At 47.6% G+C, this 13,098-nt stretch overlaps 1 protein-coding gene across 3 annotated transcripts in view; it reads right to left on the bottom strand.

The window, feature by feature from the left end:
• The window catches only part of drc3 (dynein regulatory complex subunit 3), a 69,514-nt gene that overhangs the window by 53,505 nt on the left and 2,911 nt on the right, over positions 1 to 13,098 (bottom strand). For 2 of the 3 annotated variants that reach the window (XR_011596857.1, XM_070901358.1), the window contains exon 2: positions 5,929 to 6,106. Coding sequence is in view for 2 of the 3 variants with exons in the window: in XM_070901358.1 (XP_070757459.1) it covers positions 5,929 to 6,088 (160 nt within the window). In the remaining variant the exon portion in view is untranslated. Of the gene's footprint in view, positions 1 to 5,845; positions 6,107 to 13,098 lie in introns of those variants that run through there. The other variant, XM_070901359.1, reaches the window with a different exon arrangement.

Below are 13,098 nucleotides of genomic sequence, written 5' to 3'. Positions count from 1 at the left end.
GGAGGAGGCGGGGGTCCCCGATGGAGGGCACTCTACGCAGGGGTCCTCCCACTATTCATCGGGGACTTGGCCTGGAGGGTGGTGCACGGAGCAGTGCCGTGCAATAAATTTTTAAGCCGGTTCACGGACTCCCAGGCCGCCTGCAATTTCTGCGGTCTGGAGGAGTCCGTGTTCCATGTTTTTATTGAGTGCACGAGGTTGCAGCCCCTGTTCCACTATTTGAAGGGGCTGCTCCTGAAATTCTGGCTGCACTTCAGTCCCACTCTCCTGATCTTTGGGCACCCTGTGCGGAGGGGAGCGGGTAGGTCCGAGGGCCTCCTCGTAGGACTGCTCCTGGGCACGGCCAAGGGTGCCATCAGCCGATCCAGGCAGCGGGCGGTCGAGGGGGTCGTTCAACCTGACTGCCTGCCTCTCTTCCGCTCTTACATCCGGTCCAGGGTGTCCTTGGAGATGGAGCACGCGGTGTCCACCGGTACGCTCGCGGCCTTCCGCGAGAGGTGGGCACCGGAGGGACTGGAGTGCATCATCACGCCCGGCAACCAAATTTTAATTTGATTTTACGATTTAAAGTTTAATTTGTTTTAATTGCCGGTGCTTTTAGTATCCCCTTCCCTTTTATAGGGGGCACTGGGGAAAAAAGGTGATTTTAGTGCCTAAAAAAAAAACAAAAAAAAAGAAAAACAAAATAACCCCCAAAAAAACCAAAAAAAGAGGGCCTTGTAAATGTCTGGTGTGTCATCCAGGTCGGGTGGCACCGATTAATGTTTTTGTTTTGCAGATAAACTCCAAAAAGAGTTTCATGCACAAGGACCCCCAGGTCCCTCTGCACCGCAGCATGTTGTAATTTCTTCCCATTCAAATAATATTCCCTTTTACTGTTTTTTTTCCCAAGGTGGATGACCTCACATGCACGATGCTGAGAATGACGTGAATAGCACGTTTAGCGAGTTGGTCTTACCACAGGTAAAGGGTACACAGCCAGATAGGGAATGGAAGACCAACAGGAAGAGTAGTGCAAGGAAGGTAGTGCAGGAATCCCCTGCGGTCATCCCCCTGCAAAACAGATACACCGCTTTGGGTACTGTTTACTGTTGATGGGGATGACTCATCAGGGGGGAGCAGCAGCAGCCAAGTTCATGGCACCGTGGCTGACTTTGCTGCACAGGAGGGCAGGAAAAAGAATGGGAGAGCTATAGTGATAGGGGATTCAATTTATAGGGGAATAGATAGGCGTTTCTGCAGCCGTAACCGAGACTCCAGGATGGTATGTTGCCTCCCTGGTGCAAGGGTCAAGGATGTCTCGGAGGGGTGCAGGACATTCTGAAAAGGGAGGATGAACAGCCAGTTGACGTGGTGCATATAGGTACCAACGATATAGGTAAAAAACGGGCTGAGGTCCTACGAGATGAACTTAGGAAGCTAGGAGTTAAATTAAAAAGTAGGACCTCAAAAGTAGTAATCTCAGGATTGCTATTAGTGCCATGTGCTAGTCAGAGAAGGAATCGCAGGATAGCTCAGATGAATACGTGGCTTGAGCAGTGGTTCAGAAGGGAGGGATTCAAATTCCTGGGACATTGGAACCGGTTCTGGGGGAGGTGGGACCAGTACAAACCGGACGGTCTGCACCTGGGCAGGACTGGAACCAATGTCCTAGGGGGAGTGTTTGCTAGTGCTGTTGGGGAGGAGTTAAACTAATGTGGCAGGGGGATGGGAACCTATGCAGGGAGACAGAGGGAAATAAAATGGAGTCAGAAGCAAAAGATAGAAAGGAGAATAGTAAAAGTGGAGGGCAGAGAAACCTAAGGCAAAAAACAGAAAGGGCCACATTACAGCAAAATTCTAAAGGGGCAAAGTGTGTTAAAAAGACAAGCCTGAAGGCTCTGTGCCTCAATGCGAGGAGTATTCGGAATAAGGTGGACGAATTAACTGCGAATTAACGGGTATGATGTAATTGGCATCACGGAGACATGGCTCCAGGGTGACCAAGGCTGGGAACTCAACATCCAAGGGTATTCAACATTCAGGAAGGATAGACAGAAAAGAAAAGGAGGCGGGGTGGCGTTGCTGGTTAAAGAGGAAATGAATGCAATAGTAAGGAGGGACATTAGCCTGGATGATGTAGAATCGGTATGGGCGGAGCTGCGGAATTCCAAAGGGCAGAAAACACTAGTGGGAGTTGTGTACAGACCACCAAACAGTAGTAGTGAGGTTGGGGACAGCATCAAACAAGAAATAAGGGATATGTGCAATAAAGGTACAGCAGTTATCATGGGCGACTTTAATCTACATATTGATTGGGCTAACCAAACTGGTAGCAATGTGGTGGAGGAGGATTTCCTGGAGTGTACTAGGGATGGTTTTCTAGACCAATATGTCAAGGAACCAACTAGAGAGCTGGCCATCCTAGACTGGGTGATGTGTAATGAGAAGGGACGAATTAGCAATTTTGTTGTGCGAGACCCCTTGGGGAAGAGTGACCATAATATGGTAGAATTCTTTATTAAGATGGAGAGTGACACAGTTAATTCGGAAACTAGGGCCCTGAACTTAAGGAAAGGTAACTTCGACAGTATGAGACGTGAATTGGCTAGAATAGACTGGCAAAGGATACTTAAAAGGTGGATGGTGGATAGGGAATGGCAAACATTTAAAGATCACATGGATGAACTTCAGCAATTGTACATCCCTGTCTGGAGTAAAAATAAAACGGGGAAGGTGGCTCAACCATGGCTAACAAGGGAAATTAAGGATAGTGTTAAAGCCAAGGAAGAGGCATATAATTTGGCTCGAAAAAGCAACAAACCTGAGGACTGGGAGAAATTTAGAATTCAACAGAGGAAGGCCAAGGATTTAATTAAGAGGGGGAAAATAGAGTACGAAAGGAAGCTTGCAGGGAACATAAAAACTGACTGCAAAAGCTTCTATAAATACATGAAGAGAAAAAGATTAGTGAAGACAAACGTGGGTCCCTTGCAGTCAGATTCAGGTGAATTTATAATGGGAACAAAGAAATGGCAGACCAACTGAACAAGTACTTCAGTTCTGTCTTCACGAAGGAAGACACAAATAACCTTCCGAATGTACTAGGGGACAGTAGGTCGAGTGAGAAGGAGGAACTGAAGGATATCCTTATCAGGCAGGAAAGTGTGTGAGGGAAAATGATGGGATTGAAGGCTGATAAATCCCCGGGGCCTGATAGTCTGCATCCTAGAGTACTTAAGGAAGTGGGCATAGAAATAGTGGATGCATTGGTGATCATTTTCCAACAGTCTATCGACTCTGGATTAGTTCCTATGGACTGGAGGGTAGCTAATGTAACACCACTTTTTAAAAAAGGAAGGAGAGAGAAAACTGGTAATTATAGACCGGTTAGCCTGACATCAGTAGTGGGAAAAATGTTGGAATCAATCATTAAGGATGTAATAGCAGCGCATTTGGAAACCAGTGACTGGATTGGACCAAGTCAGCATGGATTTATGAAAGGGAAATTATGCTTGACGAATCGTTTGAAATTTTTTGAGGATATAACTAGCAGAGTGGACAAGGGAGAACCAGTGGATGTGGTGTATTTGGACGTTCAAAATGCTTTTGACAAGGTCCCACATAAGAGATTGGTGTGCAAAATCAAAGCGCATGAAATTGGGGGTAATGTACTGACATGGATAGAGAACTGGTTGGCAGATAGGAAGCAGAGAGTCGGGATAAACGGGTCCTTTTCAGAATGGCAGGCAGTGACTAGTGGAGTGCCGCAGGGCTCAGTGCTGGGACCTCAGCTCTTTACAATATACATTAACGATTTAGATGAAGGAATTGAGTGTAATATCTCCAAGTTTGCAGATGACATTAAACTAGGTGGTGGTGTGAGCTGTGAGGAGGACGCTAAGAGGCTGCAGGGTGACTTGGACAGGTTAGGTGAGTGGGCAAATACATGGCAGATGCAGTATAATGTGGATAAATGTGAAGTTATTCATTTTGGAGGCAAAAACACAAAGGCAGAATATTATCTGGATGGTGGCAGATTAGGAAAAGGGGAGATGCAACGTGACCTGGGTGTCATGGTTCATCAGTCACTGAAAATGGGCATGCAGGTACAGCAGGCGGTGAAGGCGGCAAATGGCATGTTCGCCTTCATAGCTGGGGGATTTGAGTATAGGAGCAGGGAGGTCTTACTGCAATTGTACAGGGCCTTGGTGAGGCCTCACTTGGAATATTGTGTTCAGTTTTGGTCTCCTAATCTGAGGAAGGACGTTCTTGCTATTGAGGGAGTGCAGCAAAGGTTCACCAGACTGATTCCAGGGATGGCTGGGCTGTCATATGAGGAGAGACTGGATCAACTGGGCCTTTATTCACTGGAGTTTAGAAGGATGAGAGGGGATCTCATAGAAACGTATAAGATTCTGACGGAACGGGACAGGTTAGATGCGGGAAGAATGTTCCCGATGTTGGGGAAGTCCAGAACCAGGGGACATAGTCTTAGGATAAGGGGTAGGCCATTTAGGACTGAGATGAGGAGAAACTTCTTCACTCAGAGAGTTGTTAACCTGTGGAATTCCCTGCCGCAGAGAGTTGTTGATGCCAATTCATTGGATATATTCAAGAGGGAGTTAGATATGGCCCTTACGGCTAAAGGGATCAAGGGGTATGGAGAGAAAGCAGGAAAGGGGTACTGAGGGAATGATCAACCATAATCTTATTGAATGGCGGTGCAGGCTCGAAGGGCCGAATGGCCTACTCCTGCACCTATTTTCTATGTTTCTATTTCAGATTTCCAGTTGTTCTAAACTTATTTCCAGTTGTTCACAAGGCAGCATAGTTCTGCAACCTCCTCCAGCCTTCAGCCACTTTGGCCCTACTATCATAGACGCCCCTCCCTGAACCCCTCCACTTTGCTGTCTTTTAAGGCGTTCTTAAAAACTCATTTCTAAAATCAAACATTCGGTCACCACTTCTTACTCTCCGAATATGGTTCGGACTCTGTTCCTTCTCCCTCATGTTTCCCCCTCTGTACAACACCTTGGGACATTTTCTATGCTAAGCCTACTTTATATATACTACTTGCTATTAGCAATCACACGATAATCACAGGGCATTCAGATCCAAGTGGGGCTTCAGCAGAGGAATCATCATAGGCAGTCCCTTGAAATGAGGATGACTTGCATTCACTCCAAAAAAAGATGAGTTCACAGGTGTTTCAATGAAGGACCTAATATTCCAGGTTCTGAACTACATCCTGAAGGGTGGAAGATGCCTGTGCGTGGATTTTTTTTAAACGTGTGGTGGCCGTTGCACACCAGCCACCACACGGGCTTGACAGAGCTAGGTCTTGGTCCTGTGGCAAGGGTTATCCAAGACGATTGGAGACCTGCGCTGCTGCATGGACCTAGTACACACACATATTGCAGTGTGGGCTGGCCTGTGCTGCCCTTGGACCCCTGGCCCTGAACTCACGCCTCTCCTGGGCCCCGATCACATCCCTCTACAGTCTCTCGCTGCTCCTTCGCCCCGACCTCACCACTCCTGCTGTATCTGCCCACGCTCCAATCACCGATCTGGACCTTGATGACGTCACCCTTCACTGCCGACGCCCCCCTGCACCAGCTCGCGCTGCTCCCTGAAATGGTACAACACCATGGAGGTGCGGCTCCCGGGCCGCCGCGCCTCCGCTCCTTTTATGGCCGCGACCTGCCGCTGGTGTTCTCACGCAGGTCGGGGCCACCACGCTGCTTCATGTGAAACACATTTTCAGTGCAGATTGAAAAAGCAGAGGAATACATTTTTGTCCACATATACATATATGCAATGGCGCATTCTCTGGCAATCAACTGAAGATTGTTTATCAGTATACCTGCAGTAATTATACCACAAACTATCAACATCTTGTTCATCAAGGTCATGAAGGACAGTCACTGGTGCAGATCTAAAACATACTTTGGAAATCAAGTTGAAGGCGAAGTACATCTTTGAAGTCAATGCCTTCCGCATGGGCTATCTGTCCTGCTTTTCCTGGTGGTCCCTGTTTCTTCACTGCCTCTTCAAGCATTTTATCATCGATGATGCTGGGCTCAATTGTTTTATATAGCCGGCTCATTCTGAATGGTTGTGTTCACTTAAAAAGATGGAAAAAAAATTTTTTTTTAAAACGTACATGTCATACAAAAATTGAATATTGTTCTAACAGTATAATGAATAAACTACAGGTGTCTGATGCTGCCGCGACTGTCGGAGGTTGTCACACAAGAACATATGAAGTCAGAACAGGAGTAGGCCATACGGCCCCTCGAGCCTGCTCCGCCATTCAATATGATCATGGACTCAGCTCCATTTCAATGTCCCAGCTTCCACAGCTCTCATGAGGCAGCGAATTCCACAGATTTACAACCCTCTGAGAAGAAATTTCTCCTCATCTCTGTTTTAAATGGGTGGCCTCTTATTCTAAGATCTTGCCCTCTAGTTCTAGTCTCCCCCTTCCTTTCTGCATCCACATTGTCAAGCCCCCTCATAATTTTATATGTTTCGATAAGATCACCTCTCATTCTTCTGAATTCCAAAGAGTAGAGGCCCAACCTACTCAACTTTTCCTCATAAGTCAACCCGCTCATCCCCGGAATCAACCGAGTGAACCTTCTCTGAACTGCCTACTTTTATATTCCATCCACTTTGCAATAAAGACCAAGATACCATTGGCCTTCCTGATCATTTGATGTACCTGCATACTATTCTTTTGCGTTTCATGCACAAGTACCCCCAGGTCCCGCTGTACTGCGGCACTTTGCAATCTTTCTCCATTTAAATAATAACTTGCTCTTTGATTTTTTTCTGCCAAAGTGCATGTCCTCACACTTTCCAACATTATACTCCATCTGCCAAATTTTTGCCCACTCACTGAGCCTGTCTATGTCCTTTTGCAGATTTTTTGTGTCCTCCTCATACATTGCTTTTCCTCCCACCTTTGTATCGTCAGCAAACTTAGCTACGTTACACTCAGTCCCTTCTTCCAAGTCGTTAATATAGATTGTAAATAGTTGGAGTCCCAGCACTGATCCCTGCGGCACCCCACTAGTTACTGGTTGCCAACCAATGAATGTACCATTTATCCCGACTCTCTGTTTTCTGTTAGTTAGCCAATCTTCTATCCATGCTAACATATTACCCCCAATCCCGTGAACTTTTATCTTGTGCAGTAACCTTTTATGTGGCACCTTGTCAAATGCCTTCTGGAAGTCCAAATACACTACATCCATTGGTTCCCCTTTATCCACCTCTCAGAGTGTTGTGGATCTGTGGAATTCGCTGCCTCAGAGAGCTGTGGAAGCTGGGACACTGAATACATTTAAGACAGAAATAGACAGTTTCTTAAACGATAAGGGAATAAGGGGTTATGGAGAGAGGGCAGGAAAGTGGGTCTGGGTCCATGATCGGATCAGCCATGATCATATTAAATGGCGGAGCAGACTCGAGGGATCGTATGGCCTTCTCCTGCTCCTATTCCTCATGTTCTTATGTTTGTTACATCCTCAAAGAACTCCAGCAAATTTGTCAAACATGGCTTCCCCTTCATAAATCAATGCTGACTCTGCCTGACTGAATTATGTTTTTCCAAATGTCCTGCTACTGCTTCTTTAATAATGGACTCCAACATTTTCCCAACCACAGATGTTAGGCTAACTGGTCTATAGTTTCCTCCTTTTTGTCTGCCTCCTTTTTTAAATAAGGGCGTTACATTTGCAGTTTTCCTATCTGCTGGGACCTCCCCAGAATCCAGGCAATTTTGGTAAATTACAAACAATGCATCCACAATCCCTGCCGCTACTTCTCTTAAGACCCCAGGATGCAAGCCATCAGGTCCAGGGGATTTATCTGCCTTTAGTCCCATTATCTTACTGAGTACCACCTCCTTAGTGATTGTGATTGTGTTAAGTTCCTCCCCCCCCACATAGCCCTTGGCTATCCACTGTTGGAATATTGTTAGTGTCCTCTACCGTAAAGACTGATACAAAATATTTGTTCAGAGTTTCTGCCATCTCCATGTTCCCCATTACTAATTCCCCGGTCTAGGATTAGGCTCAAGCTCAGCCCTTCTGTATTGAGGGGCAAAGCTGAAGGGCGGGTCACCCTCAGCTACTCTCACACACCTCACAGTGGGTGATTGCACAACTCTGTTTACAGAGGCTCCGCTCTCCACCTGCTTGTGGATAGGGTCCAGTGAAAATATATAGTGTATTCTGTTTTTTCAAATGAGGCAGTAAACGGGCAGAAGCAAATTACAAGGGGTCCAAATGATGCTTGAAATGTTTACGTGTTACTATCGCATCCATCAGATTTGTCTGCCTTCAGTTTCCTGCGTTACCTTTGTTAAGGAATAGACAATTACATTTTTGTTGCAGCCTTGCTGTTGAACTCTTACAAGTATTCACTAGCTCGATTGATGACTGCACCATGTAATGTAGTACTGAAACAATGACATTTCATCATGACATTTCTTCAGCTACCAATCTGCTCAATCTCACCTTCACCTCCACTTTTGAAGCCCTTTTCTCCCAAAAAATCATTACTCTCTTTCACCATGATTGCTCCCCCGGTACGGATCTCATCTCCGCTCCCTTAAGTCCAATGGACGCAGATTTGAAAGTTTCAGGCGGACAACTAGTTTAGCCATTCATCGCCAGATCTGGCTGGACCACATAAAGCACTTTCAAGTCCTCCTCTCGTCTGGCCAAACTGCTCGCTATTCCAGGATAATTGTGGGTTGCAAAGATAACCTTCTCTTCTTCACTACAAACCATCTTCTTGAACCCCTCTCCCCTGCCTCCTTCATCCTTACCTCCAAAAACAAATGCGAGCTCAGGGTTTTCTTTGTCGCTAACATTGAGACCATCCGTTCAGCTGCCTCTGCCTTCCCCTTATCCACTGGGCCAAACTTCCCCAAAGGGTTCCCCTTTCCCTAGCCCTGAACTTGCATCTTTCTCTCCTATCTCCCTCTTCGAGCTTATCTTGAGACCAACCCCCTGCTCTCTTGACCCTATTCCCACTAAACTGCTGACCACCCAACTTTCCATCCTGGCCCCCATGTTAGCTGATAATGTTAATGGTTCTCTCTTCTCAGGTACTGTACCCCTCCCCTTCAAATCTCCCGTCATCACCCCTTTCCTCAAAAAACCCACCTGAGCCTTCTGGCGTTGCAAACTACCGCCCCTTTCTAATCTCCATTTCCTCTCCAAACTCCTTGATCATAATGTCACCTCCTAAATCCGTGCTCATCTTTTCCTCAACTCCATGTTTGAATCCCTCCAATCAGGTTGCTGCTCCTGCCACAGTACTGAAACAAGCCCGTGTGGTGGCTGATGTGCAACAGTCATCACACATTAAAAAAATCCACACACAGGCATCTTCCACCCCTTCAATTGGAATTCAGGACTGGAATATCGGGTCCTTCATTGAAACATCTGTGAACTTATATGGAAGCAAGTCATCCTCGTTCGAGGGACCGCCTATGATGATGATTGAAACGGCCCTTATCAAAGTCACAAATGGCATCCCTTGTGACCGTTGTAAACTACCTCTCCTTGTCCTTCTCGACCTGTCTGAGTCCTTTAACACAGTTGACCTCACCATCCTCCATTCAACGTCTCTCCTCTGTCATCCAGCTGGGTGGGACAGCACTCACCTGGTTCCATTCTTATCTATCCAGTCGTAGGCAGAGAATCACCTGCAATGCTCCCTCGCTGTTACCTTTGGACTCCCCCAAGGAAATATCCATAGCCCACTCCTATTTCTCATCTACACTCTGCCGCTTGGCGACATCATCCGAAAACACAATGTCAGGTTCCATATGTATGCCGCCGACACCCAGCTCTACCTCACCACCACCTCGCTCGACCCCAAGAACCAGAGGACACAGATTTAAGGTGATTGTCGGAAGTGTTGTGAATCTGTAAAGCATGCACTCCCATGTTCCGCCACCAGGGAGTTCATCCCCTGAAGTCCCAAGGGATCCCAGCATCCCTTGAGAGCACTGTATATAAGCCGGCCCCTAAGGCCTGTTCCTCACTCTGGAGTGTCTTATTAAAGACTGAGGTCACTGTTACTTTAACCTCCCTGTGTGCAGCCTCATCTGTGTTAGGAACACAATAACTGGCGACGAGTATACGAATCCAACGCAAAGATACAGCAAACTGTGGGCATCCTGGAGAAGTTCTCGGAGGGTGAGAACTGGGAAGCCTACGTCAAACGGCTAGACCAGTACTTTGTAGCCAACGAGCTAGATGGAGAAGGAAGCGCTGCAAAAAGGAGAGCGGTCCTCCTCACAGTCTGCGGGACACCGAACTACAGCCTCATGAAGAATCTTCTGGCTCCGGTGAAACCCACAGATGAGTCGTATAAGGAGCTGTGTACACTGGTTCAGGAGTATCTTAACCCGAGGGAGAGCGTGCTGATGGCAAGGTATGGGTTCTACACGTGCCAGCGATCTGAAGGTCAGGAAGTGGCGAGCTACGTCGCTGAGCTAAGGCGACTTGCAGGACAATGTGAGTTTAATGGCTACCTGGAGCAAATGCTCAGAGACTTATTTGTACTGTGCATTGGCCACGAGACCATCCTACGAAAACTTTTGACTGTAGAGACACCGACCCTCAGTAAGGCCATTGCGATAGCACAGGCGTTTATGTCCACCAGTGATAACACCAAACAAATCTCTCAGCACACAAGTGCTAGCAATGTTCATAAATTAACTGGAACTGTGTTTGCGAGCAGAAATGTACAGGGCAGAACCCACGAGTCTACAACTGCCAGCAGGCCTCAGGTGACCCAAATGACTGAGAGTCCCCAACAAAGGATGAATGCAAGGCAATTCACACCTTGTTGGTGTTGTGGAGGCTTCCATTCAGCCTATTCATGCCGCTTCAAAGGGTATGTTTGCAAGAGCTGTGGAACAATGGGGCACCTCCAACGAGCTTGCAAACGAGCTGCAAGCTCTGCAAAACCTGCTAACCACCACGTGGCAGAGGAAGATCGGTCCATGGTGGAGCAAAGCAATTTCGAGCCTCAGAGAGAGAAGGCAGATGCTGAAGTACACGGGGTGCACACATTTTCGACAAAATGTCCACCTACAATGCTAAACGTAAACTTGAATGGCTTACCCGTAGCCATGGAATTGGACACTGGCGCTAGCCAATCCAGCATGAGTAAAAAGATGTTTGAGGGACTGTGGTGCAACAAGGCACTCAGACCAGCCCTGAGCCCCATCCACACAAAACGGAAAAGGTACACCAAAAGAGCTTATCGCTGTCCTGGGCAGCACCATGGTCAAGGTCACCTACGAGGGCATGGTGCATGAACTGTCACTTTGGATTGTACCGGGCGATGGCCCCACATTGCTTGGAAGGAGCTGGCTGGGCAAAATCCGCTGGAACTGGGATGACATCCCAGCGCTATCACATGTCGATGAGGCCTTATGTACCCAGGTTCTTAACAAATTTCCTTCCCTTTTTGAGCCAGGCATTGGAAACTTTTCCGGCGCGAAGGTGCGGATCGAGTTGGTTCCAGAGGCACAACCTATTCACCACAAGGCGCAAGCGGTACCTCACATGATGAGGGAGAGAGTGGAAATTGAGCTGGACAGGCTGCAATGCGAGGGCATCATCTCCCCAGTGGAATTCAGCGAGTGGGCCAGCCCAATTGTTCCAGTACTCAAAAGTGATGGCACGGTCAAGATTTGCGGCAATAATAAAGTAACTATTAATTGTTTCTCGCTACAGGACTAATACCCGCTACCTAAGGCAGACGACCGATTTGCGACGCTGGCAGAAGGCAAGATGTTCACCAAGCTCGACGTGACATCGGCCCACATGAGGCAGGAGCTGGAGGAGTCTTCGAAGGGCCTCACCTGCATCAACACGCACAAGGGACTGTTCATCAACAACAGATGCCCGTTTGGAATTCGGTCAGCTGCAGCGATCTTCCAGAGAAACGTGGAGAGCCTACTCAAGTCGATACCACACACGGTGGTCTTTCAGGATGACATATTGGTCACGGGTCGGGACACCCCCGAGCACCTACAAAACCTGGAGGAGGTCTTCCAGCGACTGGATCGCGTAGGGCTCCGGCTGAAGAGGTAGAAATACGTCTTCATGGCAACAGAAGTGGAGTTTTTGGGGAGAAAGATCGCTGCGGACGGCATTCGGCCCACAGACGCCAAGACAGAGGCTATCAGGAACGCGCCCAGGCAACAGAACGTCACAGAGCTGCAGTCGTTCCTGGGACGACTCAACTATTTTGGTAACTTCCTACCGGGGTTAAGCACCCTTTTAGAGCCCCTACATGTGTTATTGCGCAAAGGTGAGAACTGGGTATGGGGAAAAAAAACAAGTAATTGCTTTTGAGAAAGCCAGAAACATTTTATGTTCCAACAAGCTGTTTCTATTGTATAACCCAAGTAAAAGACTTGTGCTAGAACATGACGTGCGTCGTACGGAGTCAGGTATGTATTACAACAAGCTAACGTTGCGGGGAAGTTGCAACCTGTCGCCTATGCTTCCAGGAGCTTGTCTAAGGCCGAGAGGGCCTACAGCATGATTGAGAAAGAGGCATTAGCGTGTGTGTTCGGGGTAAAGAAAATGCATCAGTACCTGTTTGGCCTCAAATTTGAGCTGGAAACCGATCACAAGCCCCTCACATCCTTGTTCGCTGAAAACAAGGGGATAAATACTAATGCCTCAGCCTGCATACAAAGATGGGCACTCGCGCTATCAGCGTATAACTATACCATCCGCCACAGGCCAGGCACCGAGAACTGTGCGGATGCTCTCAGTCGGCTACCATTGCCCACCACCGGGGTGGAAATGGCGCAGCCTGCAAACTTGTTGATGGTGACGCAGCCCGCAGACTTGTTGATTGTCATGGAAGTGTTGAAAATGATAAATCACCTGTCATGGCCCGCCAGATTAGGACTTGGACCAGCCAAGATCCTCTGCTGTCCCTAGTAAAAAACTGTGTACTGCGTAGGAGCTGGGCCAGCATCCCCATTGAAATGCAAGAGCTAATCAAGCCGTTCCAGCGGCAAAAGGACGAGCTGTCCATTCAGGCAGATTGCCTGTTGTGGGG

The sequence above is a fragment of the Pristiophorus japonicus genome, chromosome 15 (assembly GCF_044704955.1).
Source record: "Pristiophorus japonicus isolate sPriJap1 chromosome 15, sPriJap1.hap1, whole genome shotgun sequence".
In the NCBI taxonomy this organism is placed as follows: Eukaryota; Metazoa; Chordata; class Chondrichthyes; family Pristiophoridae; genus Pristiophorus; species Pristiophorus japonicus.
The sequence above is the reverse complement of the archived record's forward strand: the minus strand, read 5'-3'. Positions and strand labels throughout refer to the sequence as shown.